Source organism: Denticeps clupeoides, chromosome 1 (genome assembly GCF_900700375.1).
Source record: "Denticeps clupeoides chromosome 1, fDenClu1.1, whole genome shotgun sequence".
Taxonomy (NCBI): domain Eukaryota; kingdom Metazoa; phylum Chordata; class Actinopteri; order Clupeiformes; family Denticipitidae; genus Denticeps; species Denticeps clupeoides.
Genome location: NC_041707.1, coordinates 30,335,638 through 30,359,944, shown reverse-complemented (window position 1 = coordinate 30,359,944; position 24,307 = coordinate 30,335,638). Strand labels below are relative to the sequence as shown.

Sequence of the window (24,307 nt, the reverse complement as noted above, 5' to 3'; positions counted from 1 at the left end):
TAGGGCTGGGGCGTAGCCCTTTGGCAGCAGGGAGAGACAGACAAGATGGGTTATCGGGACTTCCTGGAGCTACTGAGGGTGGAGTTTGATCGGCCTGAGCCATGGATCGAACCCGACTGCACAAATCCGGGACAAGGTGGACGAGCTCCAAAATACCCCTTTGTCCAGCCAGGAGGGGTGCTGCCCCAAAGTATTTTTTGGGGGGGTGCGGTACGGGTTGGGAACTCCTCCTGAGGGGATGCTGGGTGGGGAAGCGACGGAGCTGGGTCCGCCGGTAGCCGGTAAGCAGGGGCAGAGCACCTCAGAACCCCCTGGGTGGCATGAGGATTCAGCTGGGACAGGCAGAAAGAGCCTGCTTGTCCCAACAGATGCAGAAGGGGCTGAGCAGATGGTCTGGCAAAGCCCCCACACTGGCACCAGGGTCGACAGCGAGAGGGGCTGGACGTGCCCAGAAGGCTCCACCCAGGGGTGCAATGAACAGTCTCCAGAGGGTCAAAGACCGCCTCCTTGCGCGGTGCAAGAAGGGGAGCTGGTCGCACTGCCAGCAGAAGGCACCATCCAGGGATGCAGTGAACAGCCACCTGAGGGTCCGGGACCGGAGCTGATCACATTGAAAGGCACCATCCAGGGGTGCAGTGAACAGTCGCCAGAGGGTCCAGGTCCACTTCCCTGCACGGTGCAAGGTGGGGAGCTGGTCACACTGCAAGCAGAAGGCACCATCCAGGGATGCAGTGAACAACCGCCAGAGGGTCCAGGACCGGAGCTGGTCGCACTGAAAGGCACCATCCAGGGGTGCAGCAAACAGTCGCCGGAGGGTCTGGGATCACCTCCCTGCGCAGTGCAGGGAGGGGAGCTGGTCGGACTGCCGATAGGGACGTGCAGTGAAAGGGGCTGCATGTCACCAGAAAGCACCTACTGGGAGTGCAATAAGTGGTTGCCGGAGGGTCCGGGACCACCTCTCTGCGTGGGCCATCTGGAGGGCGCTGTGGTTCCACCCATCGGCTGCGATATTTTTGTGGACCATACAACTTAGATGTAGTGTTGTTTCAGTTCTGGCAATCGGAACACGCCTGCAGGTTTGTTTTCGTTCTCCCCTTTTTTGTTCCAGAATGTCCCACCTTTGTGCTTCCTTGCCCAGTCAACTTGCGGACATGACAAACTCAAACATTCACATGGGGGGAAATATTTTTGACCACCCCATTTTTTACTATATTTGATATAAAGCAATTCTGTATTACATAATACACCAAAAGCTACTAAATAGCACTGGTGAATGTGTGATTATATCAAGTTTCATAAAAGCTGAAAACATTGGGAAGAGGTTTAGCAAACTGTTTCATAGATCCCAAGGGGCTAATAATTTTGGTCTCAATTGTATTTTAAAAATGTTTAAGATATACAGTAAAAATAAACTTCAGGCCTTTTCCTACTAAAAGAGTATTATACTATAGAGTTTGAAAATCTAATAATACATTCAATTCTTTCAGATGCTTGCATGCTAAAAAAAATGTATTCTAATTTGTTTTGACCATTTGTCAGTAGGCTAGCCATTTATGCCTGAGAGATCATAGTTGACCCTTATACTTATTTTTTTCAAGCCTGTAGATCTAAATTAAATGCTTTAAGTAATTGGCATCTATTATTGCATTAATTGCTCTTCATTTTCTGCAAAGCAATACTGCTCTTATCTTTACATCTGAAACTTTTCTTCTAATGATAGTCACAAGTTTGTGCACTGCTCTGTTTAACACAAGTCTTGTTTTTTTTTAAAAAACAATTTTACCATGGTATGTAAAAATCTCTTCGTCAAAAGAGAACATTTGTAAATGTTTTATTGCACAAGAATAGATCAGTCTGAACAGGGGATGGGATTCCATAAACCAGAAGAGGTTTCTCTCAATATTCCATGTAACTAAAACTATATTATATTCTCTGTTACACTGTAACACTGCAATATAATCACTGATTAAAACTGACTTTCAGAAACAAAACTCATTCAAATCATGTGAAGGAGTTTACACAGGAATGTTGTGAATACTGGGTCCTCTGATATTTGGTGAGCTGTTACTCACCATGGTGAGCCATTTGACATTTGTCAATAACCACTGTAACTTCACTTAATCTGAATTATAAAGATTTGCAATAAAAAAAAATGTTATTTTTTGCTTTTGATATGTTTTATATCTTTGAACAGTGAACAATGGCCTAATATGGCCTAATATACATACTGTAGCAATACTTACTGGCACGTCCTATGTGTCTTTATGACTATATGAATTAAGAATAATTTCTCACCTCTTCTTTTGTTTTCTTTGATATAACGCGAAGCCAGTCTCCTATCATACTGAGAACAGCAGCAAAGTAGGCAAGACCAACCAGAATCCAGAACCAGACAATAGGCTTGTAATATTCCTGGTATTCAATATCTGAACCACCTGTGAGGGAGAAAGAATTTTACTTCTGCATTATTAACTTCTGCACTTTTTACATTATAGAATAAAACTGAAGACACTGGACTTTGAAATAATGCATTATAGGTCATATAATAAACCAAACAAAAGAATAGCAAAAAGCCAAAAGTTAAACATTTGTGTCTCTCCAAAGCAGGGAGATTTTGCTATGATTGCAGCATTTCACACACTTGGCTTCTCTCAGCCACCTTAAGATAAAGAACAGGGATGATTTCCAACAGTTCTGAAGGTTTAGGCTAAACACATTTTTATCATTCACTCATATAATGTAGCATCACATGAGGCAACTTTTGAAGGTACATCCAAACTTTGGACTAGTGTATATTTTTTCCTAATATATCTGATCATCTTTTATATCCACTAGGTTAATCTTTTAGGTTGACTTTAGCTAACAGGTTCATCTTTAGGGTCTGACTTAACAATACAAGGATTGTACTGAGTAAATATTAAACAGAGTTCCTCAGGGATCAATTGTTGGCCTACTTGTCTTTTCTATTCAGGTTCCATCTAATAATCACAATTGACAATGCACTGTAAATGTTGCCTGTGTCCAGAAAAAATAACAGACTTTCATAACTCAATAAAATCACAAGAGCTATTTTGGCCACATAAATTATATGGTTACAATAATGCAACAGAAGCTATACAAATGTATATTATATTTTGTATGTATTTCACATGTCTTCCATTTTAAAAGTCAAATATTGTAATATCACCAGGGTGTAACTGTACACAATGATGTGAATAGGAAGCAGCTGTACATAGCTGTAATTTTTACTCTGGCATTTCATTTGCTGAGATTTTTTTTCATATTATAAAACTGCCAAAGCACAGTGGATTGCACACACATTTTTTCATTGAAAAACAGAGAATCAAATAGCATTTACCTGCCACAAAATCTCCAAATCCAATGGTGGTTAGTGTGATTACAACAAAATAAATAGATTCCAAGGCACTCCAGCCCTCTATGTGCTTGAAAATGATGGCAGGGATGGCTACAAACAAGAAGCAGCCAAACAGAACGAAGAGGACTGTGGATGTCACACGAATTTTGGTTTGGCTAACATTCCATTTCTGTAATGACAAAAAATGGGGTCAATATGATTTATTTAAACCTTGACGCAGACAAAAATAGGTGAAGTGGTGATCAGCATCTGTGTTTCTTGTGAATGTATGCCTCAATGTATCAGGGTTGATTTGGTGGCCTGAAGGGGGCCTGTACGGTACAACACAGGCTTTTATCAATTGAAAACAATGGTGGAACATATACCATGCCAATGATGCACATATTTGTAAATCGTACAGGTAAAGTCTTGCTATTTAGCATGAGCTACAAAGAAGAAAGGTAAATTATTACTGCTTTTTTCACTCCTGCTTTATTAAAATGTATTAAAATAACACAATGAATGCTGAAAGGAGTCTGGAATGGCAGTGCATGCATAAATAAAAGGAAATAGTAGATGGTACGGTTTGCGTGATTTAAGACTTTTGAAAAACTGATGCAAATACTTACCACAAACACCTTTTCAACCTTGACTATGCCTTTTCCAAAAATGGTCCCGAGCTGGTCGCCAACACCAGCCAAAAGAAATCCAAAAAGCGGGATTCCCAGCAAGGCATAAATTATGCAGAAGATTCGGCCTCCTTCTGTGTGTGGAGAAATATTTCCAAAGCCTGAAACATAAGAAGCTGGTCATGCTTTCTGAAACACCAGGTTTTGTTTTTTCAGTTTTCTTTATTATTTCCCCCTCATCAAAATGAGCTGATGCACAAAATGAGCTGATGCATTTTATTTCTTATGTTAGCTCACCACTACACACAAAAACAGTGTGTCATTTAACATTGTGGTTTATTTACAGGAAAAGTAGACATTTTCTGACATGTTCAGAAGACTAGAACTATTGTTCAAATATAACCAGACCCTCTCATGTCCTAGACGTTTTCACAGTCCATGATTTAACAAGTACAAGTTTTCACAGTGTCTCACCTTGCGTTTCAGTAAGACTGGTTACTCTAACACCAAAAATTCAGATTTAGATTTAGATTTTAGATGCCCTGGTTTTTCATGTGTGATGCAATATGGCCTAACATGTATTCCTGAACTATTCAGAGTTCAGACAGCTTCTTTTGACAGTGATCATGGATTCAGTTGAAATTTAAGGCTAATTGGGTTAGCTGGTTTTTGTGAGATCAGACATGCTACATCGAATTAATAAATGTACTTTATAAATGTATTGCTAGAGTTTGAGCTAGAGACTCCATATATACCAAGTAAAGGCTTGGAATTGAAAAGGACAGTAGTTGTATCTCTATTAGTGTTAATTTTGATGAAGAAATCCAATGACAAAATAAGATGAAATGGCCTTTGCATGTTTTTAAAAGGCCTACTCGAGGCCTTTGGCTAATTTAGGTAAATGTTCTAGGAAACATTTAAATTGTGATTCATTGGAAACAAAGGAATTATGCCTAAATGGAAAGCTTCGTAGTGACCAGTATAGTGGGCCAGGTCTTACCTATGGTTGTGATGACAGTTCCTGCAAAAAAGAAGGAGCTACTAAGGTCCCAAAGACTGGTTTCATTGGAGGGGCTGCCAGATGGACTGACTCCAGCTTTCATTGCTGATACTACTTGCTGTTGGGGAGAATACTACAGATTTACATTAACAACAAAAACTTTGTAATTCCAGCATAATAAATCATTCATCCACTCATAATATACAAATATATTCTATATATTATTTAGAATTCTATATATATTGTATAATATGGGAATATGGGAATGTCATGGCTAATTGATAGGAAGAAAAATTCAGAGCACACAATTAGGAAAAATAAGCAGCATACCTTCACAAGGTCCTCCAGCTCTGTGGCATTGACACAGGTGTGACGGGACAGGAAATCCATCTTCTCTTTCAAGATGGTGTACTTTTGGGAGATTTCATGGGGCTGCTCAAGAGCCTTGAACACCGTGGCTCCAATGATGAGGTACAGCACCACCAGCAGGAAAATTGCCAATACAGTCTTCCACTTCATCACTGTGACCAAGGTGTCACACTCGTCCCCAGAGTTCAGGACGATTGGCTTGGTGGAGAAGGATAGTCTTGGCTTGGTGTTCTGTGTGGCCGATTTAGGATCCAAAAGGTCAGGTGCTGCCACTAGAAGGAAAACCAAACGCTGAATGCTACATAGACCTGAAACTATGATTAAGCTTTCACATAGGAAAAATGTCAAATCCATTCATGATGAAATTACAACAAACCTTGCCCCAAAACTATTACTAAATATTACATTTGTACAGACGTACACAGTTCGCCATAAAAAAAAATACCACATGCTGTTCTGTAAACGTTCATAAAAAAAAACGTGTAAAGTAATATGTATATGTTGGGATGCTGTAATGCTGGCTGCGGAGCAAAGGACAAGGACGCACAAGGAAAGGAAAGATCTGAGCAGCACCAGCGGACGGTTCGTGCGTAAAGTTTGGCGCGGGGACTTACTTGTGCGCCCGGCTCGCTGCTCTTCGTCCCCTCGGCGCGGACAGATGCGCACATCCCCGCGGTGCGGTTTTAATCTCCCGCGGAGGAGTCCGCGCAGCCCACGCCCGAGTAAACAGCGGAGAGGAGACGGGACAGGGAGGGATGGGTGGGTCCGTCCAGCCCACCGCGCTGCGCATCGGTCCGCACGTTTTATATGTTCAGTGTGTTTTTATTGCGCGTGATGTAAGTTTAATAAGACAATCTTGCTGCAGATGGATAAAACCCATTTCTCCATCCATCCATCTACTGTTCCATATAGTGCATCAAGGCAGTGGGATTCTCAGGGGAACGTCCTGCTAGGAATGTCCTTTGATTTATGTGGACATTCATTTAGCATGCTCTACCTACCTAAGACCACATACACCACTCCATAAAACATCAAGTATGCCTTGAAGAATGTGATCATGATGTGCTGGAAATGTGCTGGAAAACGGGTTCAATCCACACATGCCTCACAGAATTCTTTCAGAGTCTTGCTCGACCTCCTCAAATACAATAATAAATGTTCAACAGTGGACATCTGACTTATTTACACAATGATCGCCAAAGCAAAGGGGTTGACAGTGCTTTACCCTAGTTTTACTAAAAGTGTCTAAAGTCCATGCTGACTAAATAGTTATCCCATACTATAACATTTATAAAGAGAAAATCTTTCCTTAACAGATTACCTACAAATGGATGCATTTATGCTGATCACATCACTTGACCTGTTCATATTTTATCTGAACAGATTTTTGCTGAAGGGAACTTTGCCCATGAAGTATTATAGAGTGTTTTAAAGCTGCTGTATGAAATGCAATGCCATGTATTGGGATTGATGTCCACGGATCAGCAGATCAGTATATTACTATCAAAATGTATGCAGGGACTGCTTACATCAATTTTACAAAAATTATGGTCATAACCAAATGACACATGTGCATGAGAGAAAATGTAAATACAATTTGTCAAGCCTAGTGAAATGTCTGTCTGAGAAGATATGTTGTTAGATGTATATTGTTTAAGACTTAATTAAACAAAAGTAACTGTTGATTTAGAATGAAGAATATTTTGGTAAACATATAATAAGATAATTGATATGACTGGTAAATTAATCACTTAACATACAGAGTCATGCTCTCATTTGTAATGAACACTGGATCAACACACAACCTACAAAACTCTGTATACAGATGTATGTTAAAATGACCACATTTTTTGTGTGCCTTACATTGAACCCCAGGTGTAGTTACTGAGGACCAAATAAGTTCACTTTTGTTTTGGTCTCCTTCAAGATATCATTCTGTAAGTTTATGTGTGTCTTTATAACTTGTAATCCCTTCTACATGTGAAGTATATGCTCATCCAAATGAAAAGTGAATTGGATCACTGTGACACATCAGATCTTCTGTAATATGTGGTTAGACTCTCACACAGGGACCTTGTCACCTGGCATCTGCTGCAAATGACACTATCAATTCACTCCAGTAATGAACATGATGCACTCCAGTGTCAGAGCAAAAGAGTGCTATCTAGTTGCCAGATTACATTTTTCTATAAATAGGGCATTGCATTTTGAATGCAATTTTCAGGGAACGAGGTCTGACACAGTTTCTCTACTAACAACTAATAGATATTGCAAGAGATAATAACTCTTTCCAAGAGCTTAATGACAGGAGCTGTCATGATCATTATACATTTATTAAGCAACATTTACTATTAGGCCTTAATTACACTAAACAGAAGTGTAGTGCTCATACTGAGAAGAGTTTCTGCATAACTGAACATGCATCATAATGTCAAAGCAGTTTGATTGAAATGATCTGACTCTTTGTGGCTTAAATCTGCTCATAAGCACTGACCCAAAAACCACTTGAATCCACCACTTGAACAAAGGTGGATGTCTTATTCCTCAGCAAGAAACAAGAAGCATTAATCTGTTGACTACATCCAAGATGTTCAACTCTTCCACCCCTGACTGTACACTGAAAAAATAAGGCTACAGACATTGTCATCTCCATGGTGACTCACATGCACTCCACCACCCGGACAATTCTGTACTTTCCCCAGAACAGAAATATCAAGGAGTTGGACACCTATCCATTCACACTGGTGAATCTGAGGTTGAGAGGGTTGCCAGTTGGTCACATCACAAGGACAGTGTGGCAGTCGATAGAAAAGCATGGTTGCACAAATTTCTAGACATCATCATTTCGAGCCTAAACCTGTACTTTTAAGGCATATGCATAAACTGGCTCCTCTGCAATGTTCACTATGTGAATGTAACTTTAATAGTAAGTAAAAGTGAAGTGATTATCACATGTGATACACAGCAGCACAGCACATGGTGCACACAGTGAAGTTTGTCCTCTGCATTTAACCTATCACCCTGAGTGAGCAGTGGGCATGACAGGCGCCCGGGGAGCAGTGTGTGGGGATGGTGCTTTGCTCAGTGGCACCTCAGTGGCACCTTGACAGATCGGGATTCAAACCGGCAACCTTCTGAATATGGGGCCACTTCCTTAACTGCTAGGCTTAGGAGTTATAGTTTGATTGATGATGTTCTTATTGTCATGTATCATCAAATGTAACCTTATGTTGTCATTTCTAACACCACGATAGTGCTAGCTATAGAGCTAACCTGTTCTCTGAGTCCAAAGTGTTTCATTGTTCTCCTGTGTTAACCTATATATGACCAATTTGAACTGTTTTTAGGAGTTTTGGTATCGGGATAACTATAGTATGTCACACATGTAAAAACACTCATCTCATTTTATTTCACTCTACAAACGTAATTTACTAGTCTACTGTTTCTGTGTTAGAGGCTGGAAACCTCTCCAATCTGACAATGAGAACTGACAGAAGCACTTGCTTGACTGACACTATTGTGTCATAAAAGTATCCATCAGTCAAGCAAGATCTATTTATTTTGGGGGTGCCTGGGGTGCTATAAATAGAGCAGTTTTTTTATCCCAGTTAGATACTGTTCATCTAATCCCTGTTACATAAGTGTTGATGAATCAGCTCCGGAACCACTGTGAAAATATTTATTCAGCGTCCACCCCGCACGTGAATGAGCTAATACTATGTACTATGAAAGCACCGACTGATTGATGTTCCAAATGGGCCACTACAAATGAGTACAGTTTCAATGGGAATGCTAAGGCATGTTCATGCCTCATAGCATGTGCTCCGACCTTATACTGAGACTACCTTTAAGCAAAAGTGAAATACTAGCATCTATAAGTGAAATACTAATATAAACATCTTTACAATCTGCTAATGTATTCTTAGTGATGTCTTGAATGGCACACCAGCTGGGCCATTGGGAGAAAGTACCATTCCTCGCTGTTGACTAATGAGATTTATTTTGAGGCTTTTTTTTCTGGTGGCGAACACAGTTATATTTTGCTAGGTCACAGTGGTCTCTTTCTGAGGAGTGAGCATGCAGATATGATTCTCATGCGAAACGTGCGTTGCCTCTGGCGACAGCTCAGTACGCTGGAAATGCAGCATAAAGGCTGGCTTGAAAAAAAGGGTTGCCATCTGCAGAGCAAGACATATTTCTAAAAATAGATCTAAATACTTCTAAAAATAGCTTTGGAGAACATCCTCCAACTCACCTCACAAAAATCTGCCCACACTGCAAATATTAATGGGTGTTATCTACAGATAGATGGATCCATTTTGAAAAAGAAATTCAACAGCATATGGTAAAGGGCATGTTCATCATCATATTAGAAAAACATTATGTACAGCAAATGAATGCTTTGACAGAAATCACAAAAAGGTCAAGGAATATGGAATGCATCTGTGGTGTCCCATGTCCTCTCAGGATTGGGACCGGTCACCATATTGTGCAGATGTACAGTGTGTGTGCAGAATCTGTGGACCTATTTAGTAGCAGCACGACATGTTGCATACATGATGGTATGTCAACACACACCCAACTCCGCCCAGACCCACTATTAATTACAGTGACCAACTGGTCACACATAATAACACCCACAAGATCAACATCACTGTGTCGGGATTAACAACATGTAAACACCAAATTTTATGGGAGAACCCATAAATAATAAACCCAAACTTAGATGGCCCAGTGTGAAAAGGGGATTGCTGGTTGGGCCACCCTTATTAGCAATATCTGTGATCAAGCATTTGCAATAACTTGCAAGGAGTCTTTTACAATGCTGTGGAGGAATTTTGGACCACTAATTTTTTGTAGCAGTTCAGCCACATTGGAGCATCATGAACCTCCCACAGCAACTCCATTCCAAAGTATTAAATCTGTTTTTCTTCAGCCACCATCACATATTTTACTGTTGGTATGATGTAATTAATCTGGCAAATTTGAGACAAGCTTTACTGTTTTTTTTTTTTTGATCACCAGTGGTATTCATCTTGGCACTCTGCCATGTAGGCCATTTTTGCCCAGTCTTTTTATTATGGTGGAGTCACGAACACTGACCTTAACTGAGGTGTTGGATGTTAGTGTGGGGTCTTTTGTGACCTATTGGATGAGATGTTGCTGCACTCTTGGGGTAATTTTGATCGGCCAGCTACTCTTGGGAAGATCATCACTATTCCATGTATCCGCAATTGGTGGATTATGGCTCCAACTATAGATTTATAACCTTTTCCAAAATGATAGATCTCAATTATTTCCTTTCTCATTTGTTCGTGAATTTCTCTGGATCTCTGCATGATTTCTAGTTTTTGAGGATATTTTGGTCTCTGTCACTTATTTAGGTCCTTTTCTTGATTAAGAATCAATGTGACAGTAATTTGGTCTAGGTATCGAAAAAGATATTGAACTCAGGTGTGATGAACCACTGTTAAGTTGTGTTTTAACGGGAAGGGGGGTATTACTTTGTCACACCGGACCATTTTAGGTTAAGATGTTTTTTAGAAAAAATCTAAGAGGGGGCAAACACTTGTTCACCACACTCAGCATTTAACCTCAGAAAGCAAAACAATTAGTGAAAACATTTGATATCTTACACTCAAAAGGTTCTGTTCATGGCATCACGTATTACTTTTCACACAGAAAAGCTTGAGCACTGAAGCTAGAAGAAATGAAGATTGTCGTTGCAGGAGTCACTGGGCACTCAAGAAAGGGATTTGTTTGATACAAACACTTCGACTATTTGACATTCTTGATGCAATCCGTTCAACCACAACTGTACAAAAAAGCTTTTATCAGAATCAGAATAAGAAAAAAAAAAATTTTTCCTGGTGGAAATGGTTAGTGTGGTGACTACCACATCACATCAAAATACAATTAAATCAGTGGAAAGAAAGCAACCATAATATGAATAGAAGTAATAAAATTGCACATAAGATATTTACAATTATTAGGTGATTTGTTTAAATCCTTAAAAATAAACAGAAAGTATTGCACAGATTATTTTGGTCGTGAGTGTTTTATGGCAGATTTTCAGGGGAGTACCTTAAGCTGGTCATTCTGTGGCTAAAGGTATTACAGACAACCTTCAGTTAATGATCACACTATCATGAAAATGTAAGAATCTAAGGTTTATAACAAAACTATGTTACTGTGTGGATGCATTAGCTTGACAAGGAGAAAATTATTGCCAGAAGATAGAAACATGCATTTGTGAGTTCCTGTTTGTGTATTATCTGCATGCACTGCTTCTGCCAACACGTTTTTGTGAGGGACATAACCAAATGTCTCATTGCATCTGTTTCACACACTTTCTATTACATAGAGATTTGCTCAGGGTTAAGTGTCTTCCTCAGGGTCACAATGGTAGTAAGTGGAGTTTGAACCATTGTTGTTTGTGGTTTATGAACGAGTGTCTCATAAAACGAGTGTCTCTGGTAAGATCATCAAACTCACGATGAGCACATCACTACAAGATGGGTCTTTTTTTGTCAGTCTACACATGTGATCTGTTGATGGGCATGGGATTAAATCATCCAGAATGTAGGAAGTAGTGTGCATTAAACTATTGTTTTCTGGATGACAGAAATAAGAACAGAGCAACAAACAGGGTAGTTAGTAAATCCTTATCTTGCTTTATGTGTGGTGCAGCGCTTAACACCAGTTCAAAAACAGCGCCCATAAAATTTAGCAAGTTGCATCATGCAAACATTAGGTTGTACTACAAAAGTGTGCTGATCAATGAGATTAAAGTTTAAATGCACAGACATTCTAGCATTCTATATATGTATCAAGCCAGACAAGTCATTATATATTTTACTGTGTTTTGGAAAACCTCTCTTCTTGGCAGCCTTCCCAGCATGAAGTGAATGTTTGCACAAAGTGCTTCAATTAATTGAATGTTTCGCTCCTCCATTGCTGCAGTGAGGTGACTGCTATTTTTAGAGTGGATTGATGCCTTGGCTGCACATCACTCACATTTCTGTCCTGCTGACTCTGAGGACCTGTGGGAGAGCATATTAAGAAGGTCTGGAATAAAATATGAATGAGGAGACACAGAAGCATGTGTAGGGTGCAGTTTTTTCCCGTGAATAGAAAATAAAGTGGCAGTTTTGAGGAATATATCTACTCACGGAATTAATACCAGCATTGGTTCTATGAGCTCTACTCTGAACCTAGGATACAGATGTAGGAGGATGCATCACAGCTTTGTTGAATGTTGTCTGAGATGCTTTTCATGGTTGCCCACTGCTCACCAAGGTGATGGGTTAACTGCAGAGGATACATTTTGTTGTGTGCACTGTGCTGAAGTGTATCAGAATGACACTCATTTCACTTTCATTACAGAGTTACATTCATATATTCTGAGCAGTGGAAACTATAAACTATCACAAAGTCACTCTACTTACTACCATTGTGTCCCTCAGGAAGACACTTTCTACGGAGGGACTGATTGTACAGTGCATCCATAAAGTATTCAAAGCACATCATCTTCCATAATGACAACATGAAAAAGTTTACTTGATGCTTTGGCAAATTTATTAAAAAAAAAAAGCCCTTGCCATGAATCTCAAAATTGATCTCAGATGCATCCTGTTTCCACAGATCATCCTTGAGATTTCTGCAGCTTAATTGGAGTCCAATTGAGGAAAATACAGTTTGGAAAGGCACAGGGAGCTGACCAAGAACCTGATGGTCACTCTGTCAGAGCTCCAGAGGACCTCTGTGGACAAAGGAGAATCTTAGGACAACCTAGAAGGACAACCATCTCTGCTGCAATATACCAATCAGGCCGATAGAGTGGCCAGATAGAAACCACTTCTAAGTATAAGGCATATGGCAGACTGCCTGGAGTTTGCCAAAAGGCACCTGAAGGACTCTTAGACCATGAGAAACAAAATTTTCTTTGTTGTGAATGCCAAGTGTCATGATTTGAGGAAGCCAGACTGCAGTCAGCTACTTAAATTGGAAGACTAGCCAGGATAGAAGGAAAGATGATTACAGCAATGTACAGAGGCATCTGGGATGAAAACCTGCTCCAGAGCGCTCTTAAACTGAGACTGGGGTGATGGTTTATCTTTCACCAGGACAATGACCCTAAGCACACAGCCAAGATGTCAAATGAGTGGCTTCAGGACAACTCTGAATGTCCCTGAGTAGCCCAGACAGATCCCAGACTTGAAAACGATTGAACATCTCTGGAGACATCTTAAAATGGCTGTGCACCAACATTTCCCATCCAACCTGATGGAGCTTGAGAGGTGCTGCATAGAGCAATTGGCCTAACTGGCCAAAAATAGGTGTGCCAAGCTTGTGGCATCATATTCAAAAAGAGTTTTCGGGTGCATCGACAAAATATTAAGTAAAGGCTGTGTACATGTTTTTTTTTTTTTTTTTTTTTTTTTTAAAGAGCCAAGTAAAATATATGGACAGTAGAAGCTAACAAAAATGAATGAATGAATGAATGAATAAATACATATATATAATGGAGAGGCAGAAGAGAATAACATAAAAATACACAATAGCTTTAAACCTTTAAAAATTAGGGAGAGCTGAAGAGAACAATATAAAAATAAATTGATGTAAAACTTTAAAAGTCTGGGAAAGCTAAAGAGTACAGATGTATTTTAAGACTGGATTTAAAAGCAGAAGTTGTAGGGGCAAATTTTATGTCAAGTGGTAGCAGGTTCCCCACGCGGGGTGCAAGGGTTGAAAATTAACAATTCTAAAATGAACGGCAACCAGTGCAGTAACGCAGGAACTGGGGTAATGTGTTGTCTCCCGTACCCGTCAGCAGGTGTGCTGCAGCATTCTGGACCAGCTGAAGCCGTGATAACAGTGACTGCGCGAGACCAAAATAGAGAGCATTGCACTAGTCAAGCCATGATGTAATAAAAGCATGTATGTCCTTCTCAAAATCATTAAAATGTAAAAAGGGCTTAACTTTACCTAAGAGTCTCAGATGATAAAAACTGGACTTGGCTACAAAACATGGAGTATCTCCTTGTCCATTTTAAAATCATCATCCATGATTACACCCAGGTTCCGTACCAAGGACTTTAATAAATTTGCCAAAACATCAAGTAAGCTTTTTCCATTTGTCATTATGGTATCATTTAATCAATTTTGGAATAAGGCTGTAACATAACAAAGTGTGGAAAAAGTGATGCACTGTGAATACTTTCCGGATGCACTGTAAGTAGCTCTGAATAAGGGTGTCTGCAAAATGCCACAAATGTAAATGTTGAGTAGCGGTGTGAGCCAATCAGAGATAGCTGCAGATGTACATACTACCAGGCCTGGTGAAAGTAACTTTAAAAAAAGCAGTTTTGGCTGCATACTGAGATAGTGTGTTGAAGCATAAACATGAATAAAAAAACATCACTAAAATGCTGCGATGATCATGAGCAATCTTGGAAGGGGATTAAAATGTTAAAGGCCTTATATTGATAAACTATTAAATAAAGGCCTTTTAACATTTACTGAGTGCCTTTTGTTCTTTTTCTTTTTCACTTAAACCATTTCTCACTTAATGGTTTCTTAAAGTAGTCTTGTTAAATGTTACAAGAACTGAACAGAATGTCATTTTTATAATCTGAATTCGTACTGCTGTTACATGTATTCATATATGTATTCACATGTCACATAAAGTCATATTCTTAGAACCAATAATCTATATTCCTTTTACATTCCAGTTGAAGATTGTAGTTACATAATTATGAAAGGTGTTCAGAGTCATACAACCCGCAGCCAAAACAAAAGCTATTTTAATCACGAAAGGAAACCGATCCACAACATATTTAAGAAAATAAAATGAAAAGTTGGGATGAATCATCTTATTGTTTCATAGATAAAAGTGACATGGCTCCATCATTGCTTCACGAATCATCCTGCAGCAAAATTTTTAAACATGGCTTTTAGCGTGCCTCACTTTTTAAAGAAAGTTTGGTACTTGACTTTTGAATTGAGAAGGTCCTATGCATAAGAGGCTTTAACACCACAGTAAAAGCCCTATATGTCTTATAGTATAATGTCTTACAAACTTTCATATATTTTCTGACTATATTCTGGAGAATGCCACTGTATATCTGACCCAAAACCACAATCAAAAAATTAAGCGTTCACTTGTGAAAGTCAGAAGGAAACAGAAACTCGCCAAATCAGTCAAAATGACTGAAAACAATTGAAAGGTTCCTGGAAATTGTTGAGTTTTTTTTAAGCTTGTCCTGAATTTACTTTGGTTTCAGAACACCACCCATTGTCACAATTTTCAAAATAACAGTTATTTCCATTTTTATCAGTTTAGAAGTGTTCATGCTGACCCATTGAACATGTTCATTTCCTGGAGAAAAAAATGATTTTTCTCTTAAATGAATTACCAATTTTCATGTTACGAATCATAATATATCATCTTCTGTGCATTCAGAAAACCATTCCAAAACCGGAAAAGAGGCCATTTGAAATATCTGTTGTTGTAGACATGTAATGACAGAAAGTCCAGCAGTTCAAAGTAATTATTTAATATGAATATGGTTTGGGGCCTCTCAATCAGCATAATACCAAAGTCTAAAGGAGATTTGGATTTGTGAGTTCAGAAAAAAATGCAACCGTATTGTCATAAAGGACACTGAGAATTTTTCTTGAGAAAGTCTGCCAGAGGTACACAGAGCTTTTATAAAAAAATGTAGTGTCCTGCTGAAGACAGTGTAAAGATGGATTACAACAATGGGCTTTGACAGGCCCTACAGATGACACCCCCCACACTTGACCCTTCTGCACACAAAAAAACTCTAGGAGAGAGAAAAAAGAAAGATACAGAGAGGTACCCCTTTCCAGGGTAGAGTGAGCCTGCAAGTGGTGTCAGTGCAGGGTTTGTGTTTGTCCAATAAGAGAAAAAGGCCTACAGTTGTAGAGGTGGAGAAGTCCAAAGATTACTTCACACTCCAACAGCTAGTACAATGCTGAGAATGTTGAGAAGACCAATGAGCTGCACACATATTCTCACATTCCAAAGAGTTTTTTTGTGTGGAGTTTTTCCTTGTGAGCAGAAGGGTCAAGTGTGGGGGGTGTCAACTGTAGGGCCTGTCAAAGCCCATTGAGACATGCTGTGTGTGATTTTGGGCTATATAAGAAATAAATGTTGTAAATGTTGTTGTCAAGGTGAAGTGTCTCGCTCAGGAAAACAGTGGTGGTATGTGAGGTTTGAACCTGTGACTTTGTGGTCATCAACGGTTTTTGTTATTGTTTGTCCAATAAAAGAAAAAGGCCTACAGTTGTAGAGGTGGAGAAGTCCAACAATTACTTCACACTCCACCAACAGCAAGTAAAATGCTGAAAATGCTGAGAAGACCAATGAGCTGCACACATACTCTCATATTCCATTTCTGCCCATTTCTGTAGCATTTAGCCCATTCATCCAGTTAAACTCATCCAGTTAAACCGATCTATAGCCCCTTCAGTGCCTGGGAAGGCATTGAGCACATGGTTTCATAGTGCAAACAACAAATTATTGGGTTGAATTAACTTACTATTGTAGCTATATTCATGGCATTTATGAGATGCCCCTATCCAGAGCAACTTACAATTAGCAGTTACAGGGACAGTCCCCCTGGAGACACTCAAGGTGAAATGTCACAAAGGTAAAGAGGGTGGGAGCAGATCCTTCTCCTATAGAGCTTCGCAGTTGTGGAAAGGCTTGCCGGACAGTGTTCGGGACTCATACTCAGTCTCAGTGTTTAAATCTAAACTGAAAACACATCTGTTTTCTCTGGCCTTCTGTTAAAGTCCCAGACACAGTGTCAATTATTAAGTCCACTTTATCACACAGTCACCCTGTTAAGCACAGACAGTGATAAATTCACCCTAGTTAGGCTGTCCTAGTTAGGGTACCGGGCCACTGTAGCACCAATATACCACTATAACCACATATTTCAGTATCAGTCGTACAATGCCACCGTCTGCCGATGCTTCTGTTTGTTTTCTCCGAGACAGTGAATGAAGCATACAGACTACTGGCATACTCCAGTGAAGAGACCAGCAGATAAATCCTGGTTCCTGGCAACTACTAAACCAACCAGAGGGTCACCACAGCCACCACCACCATAACAACTAAAGCTTCAAGGATTTTCAAATGGACCAGTAGCGTCATAATGGATACGTAATCTACACCATGACACTGAACTACACTTTGTACTTCTCCACCTCTACAAATGTAGGCCTTTTTTCTTATTGGACAATCACAATCCCTGCACTGAAACCACTTGCAGGCTCTCTCTATCCCGGAAGTGGGTTCTCCTCTCTGTATCACTCCTTTCCGAGGTTTCTTCCTTTCTTTCTTACTCTCCTAGAGTTTTTTTTGTGTGTGGAGGCTTGTCAAAACCCATTGAGACATACTGTATGTGATTTTGGGTTATATAAGAAAAAAATGTTGTAAATGTTGTTGTCAAGGTTAAGTGTCTCGCTCAGGAAAACAGTGTTGGTATGTGAGGTTTAAACCTGTGACTTTGTGGTCATCAACAGTTCTACGAACCTTTTGAATGACTATGGTCCAGTGGCACTCAACTGGAGTCATATCATTATCTGCCTGCCAGCAGACCTGGTCCCATTTCAGTTTGTCTACAAAGCAAAGAGATGCCACAGCCCTCCACACTACCCTTTACTCACCTGGAGCAGCAGGGAGCTATGTCAGACTGCTCTTTCGGACTTTAGCTCAGCACCATCCTCCCACATTGACTGGTGTCCAAATTGGCAGATTTGGGACTTCCATAACTCACCTGCAGCTGGATACTAGAATTTCTGTCAGGTAGCTCCCAGAGGGTCAGGCTGGGTCCCCATACCTCCCAATACCTTGCTCTCTGCCCTAGCACTGGGACGCCACAGGGGTGCATGCTCAGCAGGCCCTTTGGGTATTGGATCAGTGTTCAGGTTCTTGGGCATTGAGCTGGAGCGCAAACACCAAGGAACTGCTAAAGAAGGCACAGCAGCTCAGGAAAAAACAGCTCCCCAAGAAACTGCTTTTTACCTTTTAACACTGTTTCATAGAAATTGTACTTATGTACAGACTGTGTGTGGTACAGCAGCTGCAATTACTCAGAAAGGAAGTTCTGTCATTTCACAGAACTCATTACATCCTGATTATTGCCACTTCCAGCTTTTGACATCAAACAAAACATACAGAGCAATGAAAACCAGGACAAACTACCTTAATAAGAGTTTTTATCCAAAAGCAGTCCAGACTCAATACATGCGCTATATCTTCACACAACGTTCAACGTACTATTTTATTTGTTTGTTATTTAAGTTGGTATTATTTACTGTCTCCACACTGTGTTGACTGCATCTTAAATTTGTTTCTTGAGTAGTGACAATGACAATAAATCGCATCTTATCATTGGTAGGTCAGTGTTATGGCAAAGAGGTGCCTCTGGCGATAATTTAGTTCCTGGCATAACAAGCCAATGGAATCCCTGTGATGACTATAGGAGAGCAATAGAAAGTGAAGTTGCTCAAATGCTTTATTTTTCCCTTTTGTGAACTGTGGAATGGTATGGAATATTTAAAATATTTTAAATAATGAAGACATTAAATTTGGTGTGTATTAGGCCATATCTTGTGATATGTTTGACTATTGATGTTAATGGGTACCCCTTTCGGTGTCAGATATACACTGTCAACTCCTGTGGTACTGTTGGTGGATGGAGCGAGACATGATGTCCCAGATGTGCTCAATTGGGTCTGGGGAGTGGGCGGGCCACTTGCAGTAACTGCTGACACACTCCAACCACGTGAGGTCTAACATTGTCGTGCATTACAAAGAACTCAGGGCCAACCGCAGCAGCATATGATCTCTGAGGAGCTCATCTCGGTACCTAATGGCAGTCAGGCTACCTCTGGCAAGCACATGGAGGGCTGTGCAGCCCCCCCAAAAGAAATGCGACATCACACCATTACTGACAAAACATTCTGGGGGATGATGGGTTGTAGGCAGTAGAACATTCTCCATGGAGTCTCCAGACTCTGTCACGTAATCAGTGTGAACCTGCTTTCTTCTCTGAAGAGCACGGGGCACCAGTGGTGATTTTGCCAATCTTGGTGTTCTCTGGCAAGTGCCAAACGTGCTGCATGATGTTGGGCTATAAGCACAACAGCCACTTCTGGACACTGGTTCCTCATACCACCCTCACGGAGTCTGTTTCTGACCGTTTGAGCAGATACATGCACATTCGTGGCCTGCTGGAGATCATGTTGCAGTGCTCCTCCTGTTCCTTCTTGCACAAAGGCATAGGTTGCAGTCCTGCTACTGGGTTGTTGCTCCCTACAGGCTCCTCCATGTCTCCTGATGTACTGGCCTACTGATTGTGCCTCAAAGCTCTGGAAACTACACTGACAGACACAGCATGCACTGATGTGCCATCCTGGATGTGAAGCACTACCTGAGCCACTTGTGTGTGTTGTAGACTCCCATGCTACCACTAGAGTGAAAGCACCACCAGTGTTCAAAAGTGACCAAAACATAAAGCATAGGAACTGAGAAGTGGTCTGTGGTCACCACCTACAGAAAATCTCTTTTATTAAGGATGTCTTGCTGGCACTGCTATCATAAAGCTGTGAAAGCTGCTAAAACCAAACATTCTTCTGATATTATTGAATCTAATTCCCAGTTTTTAATGCTCCACAATCAGCCTACATGAGTAATTCAACTGAACTGTATAAGAACTTCTTCATTAATTAGGTGTTGAGCACCACTGGCCCTCATGTGTCCTCCTTCGTATGACCCCTGCATCTATATCGCATTCTCAGCTCTCTTCGACCAGTTTGAGCCTGTCACTTTATCATATCTGAAAGAAATTATTGGTCATATGAAGCCTTCTGGTCCTCCTATTCCACCCCATCTTTTTAAGGAGGTCTTTTGTACTTTATGTGCTCAGTATTACTAATGGCAGTTTAACCAACAGGATTATACCTGTGAGTTTTAAGCATGCTGTGGCTACACCACTGATTAGTGTTTCAGTTTCTGTTCAAAATCTGTCACAGCACTGAATCTGCACTTGTAAAAGTTGTAAACATTCTTTTAGCCAGATTCTGGCCACTGTGTTATTTTGGTACTCTTGGACCTAACAGCTGCCTTAAACACAGTGGACCATAAGATCCTCCTGTCTTGTTTGCACAACTAGGTGGGCATTCAGGGTAATATTTTAGAGTGGTTTATGTCTTACCTAACTGAGAGAAGTTTTTGTGTCCGTATCGGTGCCACTGAGTCTGCTCCAGCACCTCTCACATGTCTTCTTGGTCCTCTTCTCTTTGTACTTAATTCTATTATTACTTATTCAGAAATATGACGTTCCTTTCAATTTCTATGGCAAGAACAATCAAATCTATATGCCACCAAAACAAGAAAACTCGTATTCAGCAAAATCATTACTGGAGTGTATTACAGAAATTAAAGCATGGATGTTACTGAGTTTTTTACATTTTCATGAAAAAAAGACAGAGGTCATGTTGTTTAGAGCGAGTGATAGTTTAAAATTAGTTCTCGAAGTAAACACTTGACACACAGAATTGACATTTGAAGCACAGATCAGCTCAGTGGTCAAAACCAGCTTTTTTTCATCTGAGACAACTGTAAAGCAACTTCACTCTCTGTGTCACTTTTAAGATTTTTTTAATCCATGCTTTTATTATGAATAATCTGGACTACTGCAACGCACTTTATGTAACCAGAGGTCACTTGATTGACTTCAGATGTTCCAAAATGCTGCCGCAAAAAAAAAAAAAACAAGCACATTACTCAAGTTCTAGAATTGGCTTCCGGTTTGTTATCTGTTTCAGTTGTACACTGTGTGATTGACTTGGAGTTAGATTGTGTTGTGTTGTTTATTTTGAGCAATGTATGTTGTGTGATTAGGCCCTTCATGTCTGAGACCATGAAGCTGCTAAGTATGGTGAGTGAGAGAGAGAGAGACTATTTTTAAGATCAACCTTGTTGGATATGAAGTCAATAACGTATTCAATAAAATAAATTGGACCCCTGTTAGATTCATCATGTATAGCCCCCTCTGAATAAACATCCTCTTACTCACTGTACATGTCCTTCAAACTGCCTGGCCCACTCATTAAGAATCCACTCAGCTCTGATTACATGAAATACTGAACACACAACAGGTGGATTCTTAATAAGTGGATTTCTTACAGTCATGCAGAGGAAATGGCCATCACTTGCAATTAAAAAAAAAAAAGTCAATTTACATTCAGCAGAGGCACAGCACCTCTGATGCACAGCAGGTGGAGTCACTCTGTTCCTTTTAAATGATTAAGAGTTAATAAGAGGCTGTAGCGCCAGGAGGTAAACTCAGCACTGCAATTTGGAAACGGAAGGACTCCTCTATTTTACACAGGACAGGAGTCAGCTTCTACCACTAAAAACACTTCCACAGCTATATAGAGTACAGAGAGAGACAGAAATTTGAAGCTTACATGAGCCGCATGAATCTAAATAATGAGGACTGATCACCAGTTCACCATTTTCCCAGGCACCAAAGTATGGGTTATATCCATATATTACATACACACAGTGTTTGGTTTGCATACCAAGGTCATACTTCTAATAGGAGTCATTCATGCAGGAGTCATTCATGCTTGGACCCATAGCCTGTTGGGAAAGGGTCTAGGCTATCCTCTCCACCACCACTCCAGTGACTTTCACAAATATCCACCATTACTGAAAAATATTTTTGGTATCTGAATGAACGCAAAACCTACCAAAAACTTGGAATGATGACTAGGGCATTAAATAAGTGTGGGCAGTTGTAAAGTCACACATTTGTTTTACCACACAGTCATGGGCATTTTGGTATCTGAATTTTAAGGGTACAAATTTAAGACAGACAGACAGAAATAAACAAAGAAAGATAAGACACATTGTGGTAATGAAACTGCTTTAGTAAACTATAAACCAGTGCATTGTAGGTATACAAACGAACAGAGGTGGGTTAGGTGTCTGTCAGGAGTGTAGACAGCTTAAAAGCACATATAAAAAGACAAGTACATACAGTGTCATGAAGACATGACTGAACAAAGAAGAAAACAAAAGAAAGTTTAAAATATGAACTCTATACATACAGCCACCACATCTCTATTGATGTGACAGGTGCTAGGCTACTGAATGTGGCAGTTGTCAGCCTGTTCAGGAGTGCCTGCTGCCTGCAGTTGTTTTTCACACTGCTCAGGACTTTTTCTGAGGTTTTTGGACCTCCGTCTCTTGCCTTCCTGCTGGCTACCAGTGGAGCCATGCTGACCAGTCCCCTGGGGGCTGTTAGTCACAGGAGCCAGAATGTTGGAGGAGATGCCCGCAAAGTCCTTTACCTGTAAATGTTAAGACCAGGTTAAGTATTTCCATTCATGTAATTCCACAAAGTTCTATAAAAGACGGATATAGGATTTTCATTTATGAATAAACTACAGCTGAATGGATGTGGGAGATGGCATGTTTCCGGCCTGCCAGCAGGGATGTAAAATGGGTTCTGACCCAAACCTGTCAGGAGCCTAATCTGCCTGACTGAGCGCGACACATTTTCCCCCGGACTGGAGGATTAGCCAAACTTGGGCCGACACAACACCCCTGGCAAACACAAGTTCCTGGTGGACCCTGCTCAATTAAAAAAGACCAGTCAAGACCAGTCCCATCTAAGCACCCCGAGAGCGTTGTACTTTCCCAGAAAACCCATAAACCCCAGCGAGATTAAGTTATTGTCTGTGTCAACGTGTGTGTGAAAAGGGAACTCGTTCTGTTTTACTTAGCCACTTCCACCACATTGACCCATTACAATAGATGTTCTGTTGCCCATCTCCTTTAAAACAAAAAAGATGAGGGAAAATACATGAGTTTGTCAGGTAAGCAAGGTATCAAGGGATTTACTGTTCTTCGTTCACTGTTGTAATCAAGAACCAAAGTCATCTATTTTAAGACTTATAGTAAGACTAAAACTAATAGTATCTGCATGTTTACAAAACTGAATACATGTATATTTGTAATGACGATGGCAGTAACATTTTATATAATACTTCAAATTGTATAGTTATTATTGTATTAAAATTATATTTATTTTAACAGTATATTTTAATTACTTTTGTAATATGAAAACTGTTCTAAACTACCAATGAACTGTACGGTTTATAGTAGTCCATCATCATATTAACATTGTAATTATTAGTGCACTAGGCATTTCAACTAGTAGACAGACAGATAGAGGCAAGGCATGTACTGAATGAGATATGGATCAGGTTTTACAGCAGCAATTAAAAGGCCTTTCGTGAATACTGCTAAAGTGCCACAACATTTATGAACATCTCATAGGTGATCCACAGGAGTCATGGTGTTGGCTAATTAAATAAATTTCTTAAACACACTCAGGGCCAGCATGAATGGTGCCAGCGAGCCAAGTCTCCACTCCACTTTCCTTCTTTATAGCTTCAAACATGCTGAAACCAGTGAGAAATGTAAAAACACTGTGTGTATTTAGACTCACTCTCAGTGGGCTGTCATTTTCTTGTGGTGGTTGGGGGCTGCGCTTAGCTGTACTGTTCAATGAGGCCATCTGCTGGGTGGTCAGGGACTTCTGGGCTGCCAAGCGAGGACTGCTCCGCTGCACTGTGGTGCGACGCACGATGAATGGGCTGCTCTCCCCTATTGGAATGTCAGCAAATCCTTTATAAAAAAAACAAACAAACAAATAAATAAATAAGCATGAGATCCCCATTAGTTCATAAATGCTGTCAGCAAAAATGAGACAATGTGTTCAGATCATAGTTAGATCATTTGTAAGCTTCTGGGTCTTCATAAATACTCTTACTAATTAGTGTCACTCAACTTTCCAGAAAATGGAAAGAACAAGTACAAAAGAAAATAGCACTTTATAA

At 40.1% G+C, this 24,307-nt stretch overlaps 1 protein-coding gene across 2 annotated transcripts in view; it reads right to left on the bottom strand.

The window, feature by feature from the left end:
- Window positions 1-24,031, bottom strand: part of kcnk2a (potassium channel, subfamily K, member 2a) — a 29,009-nt gene extending 4,978 nt beyond the window's left edge. Inside the window, exons 1-6 of one of the 2 annotated variants that reach the window (XM_028982874.1) lie at window positions 23,917-24,031; window positions 5,315-5,625; window positions 4,985-5,102; window positions 3,985-4,145; window positions 3,359-3,545; window positions 2,296-2,435 (exon numbers count right to left, since the gene is read on the bottom strand). In XM_028982874.1, the coding sequence (XP_028838707.1) occupies window positions 2,296-2,435; window positions 3,359-3,545; window positions 3,985-4,145; window positions 4,985-5,102; window positions 5,315-5,625; window position 23,917 (918 nt within the window). In that variant the 5' untranslated portion in view covers window positions 23,918-24,031. Of the gene's footprint in view, window positions 1-2,295; window positions 2,436-3,358; window positions 3,546-3,984; window positions 4,146-4,984; window positions 5,103-5,314; window positions 5,626-5,967; window positions 6,112-23,916 lie in introns of those variants that run through there. The other variant, XM_028982865.1, reaches the window with a different exon arrangement.
- Between the last annotated feature and the right edge of the window lie 276 nt (window positions 24,032-24,307).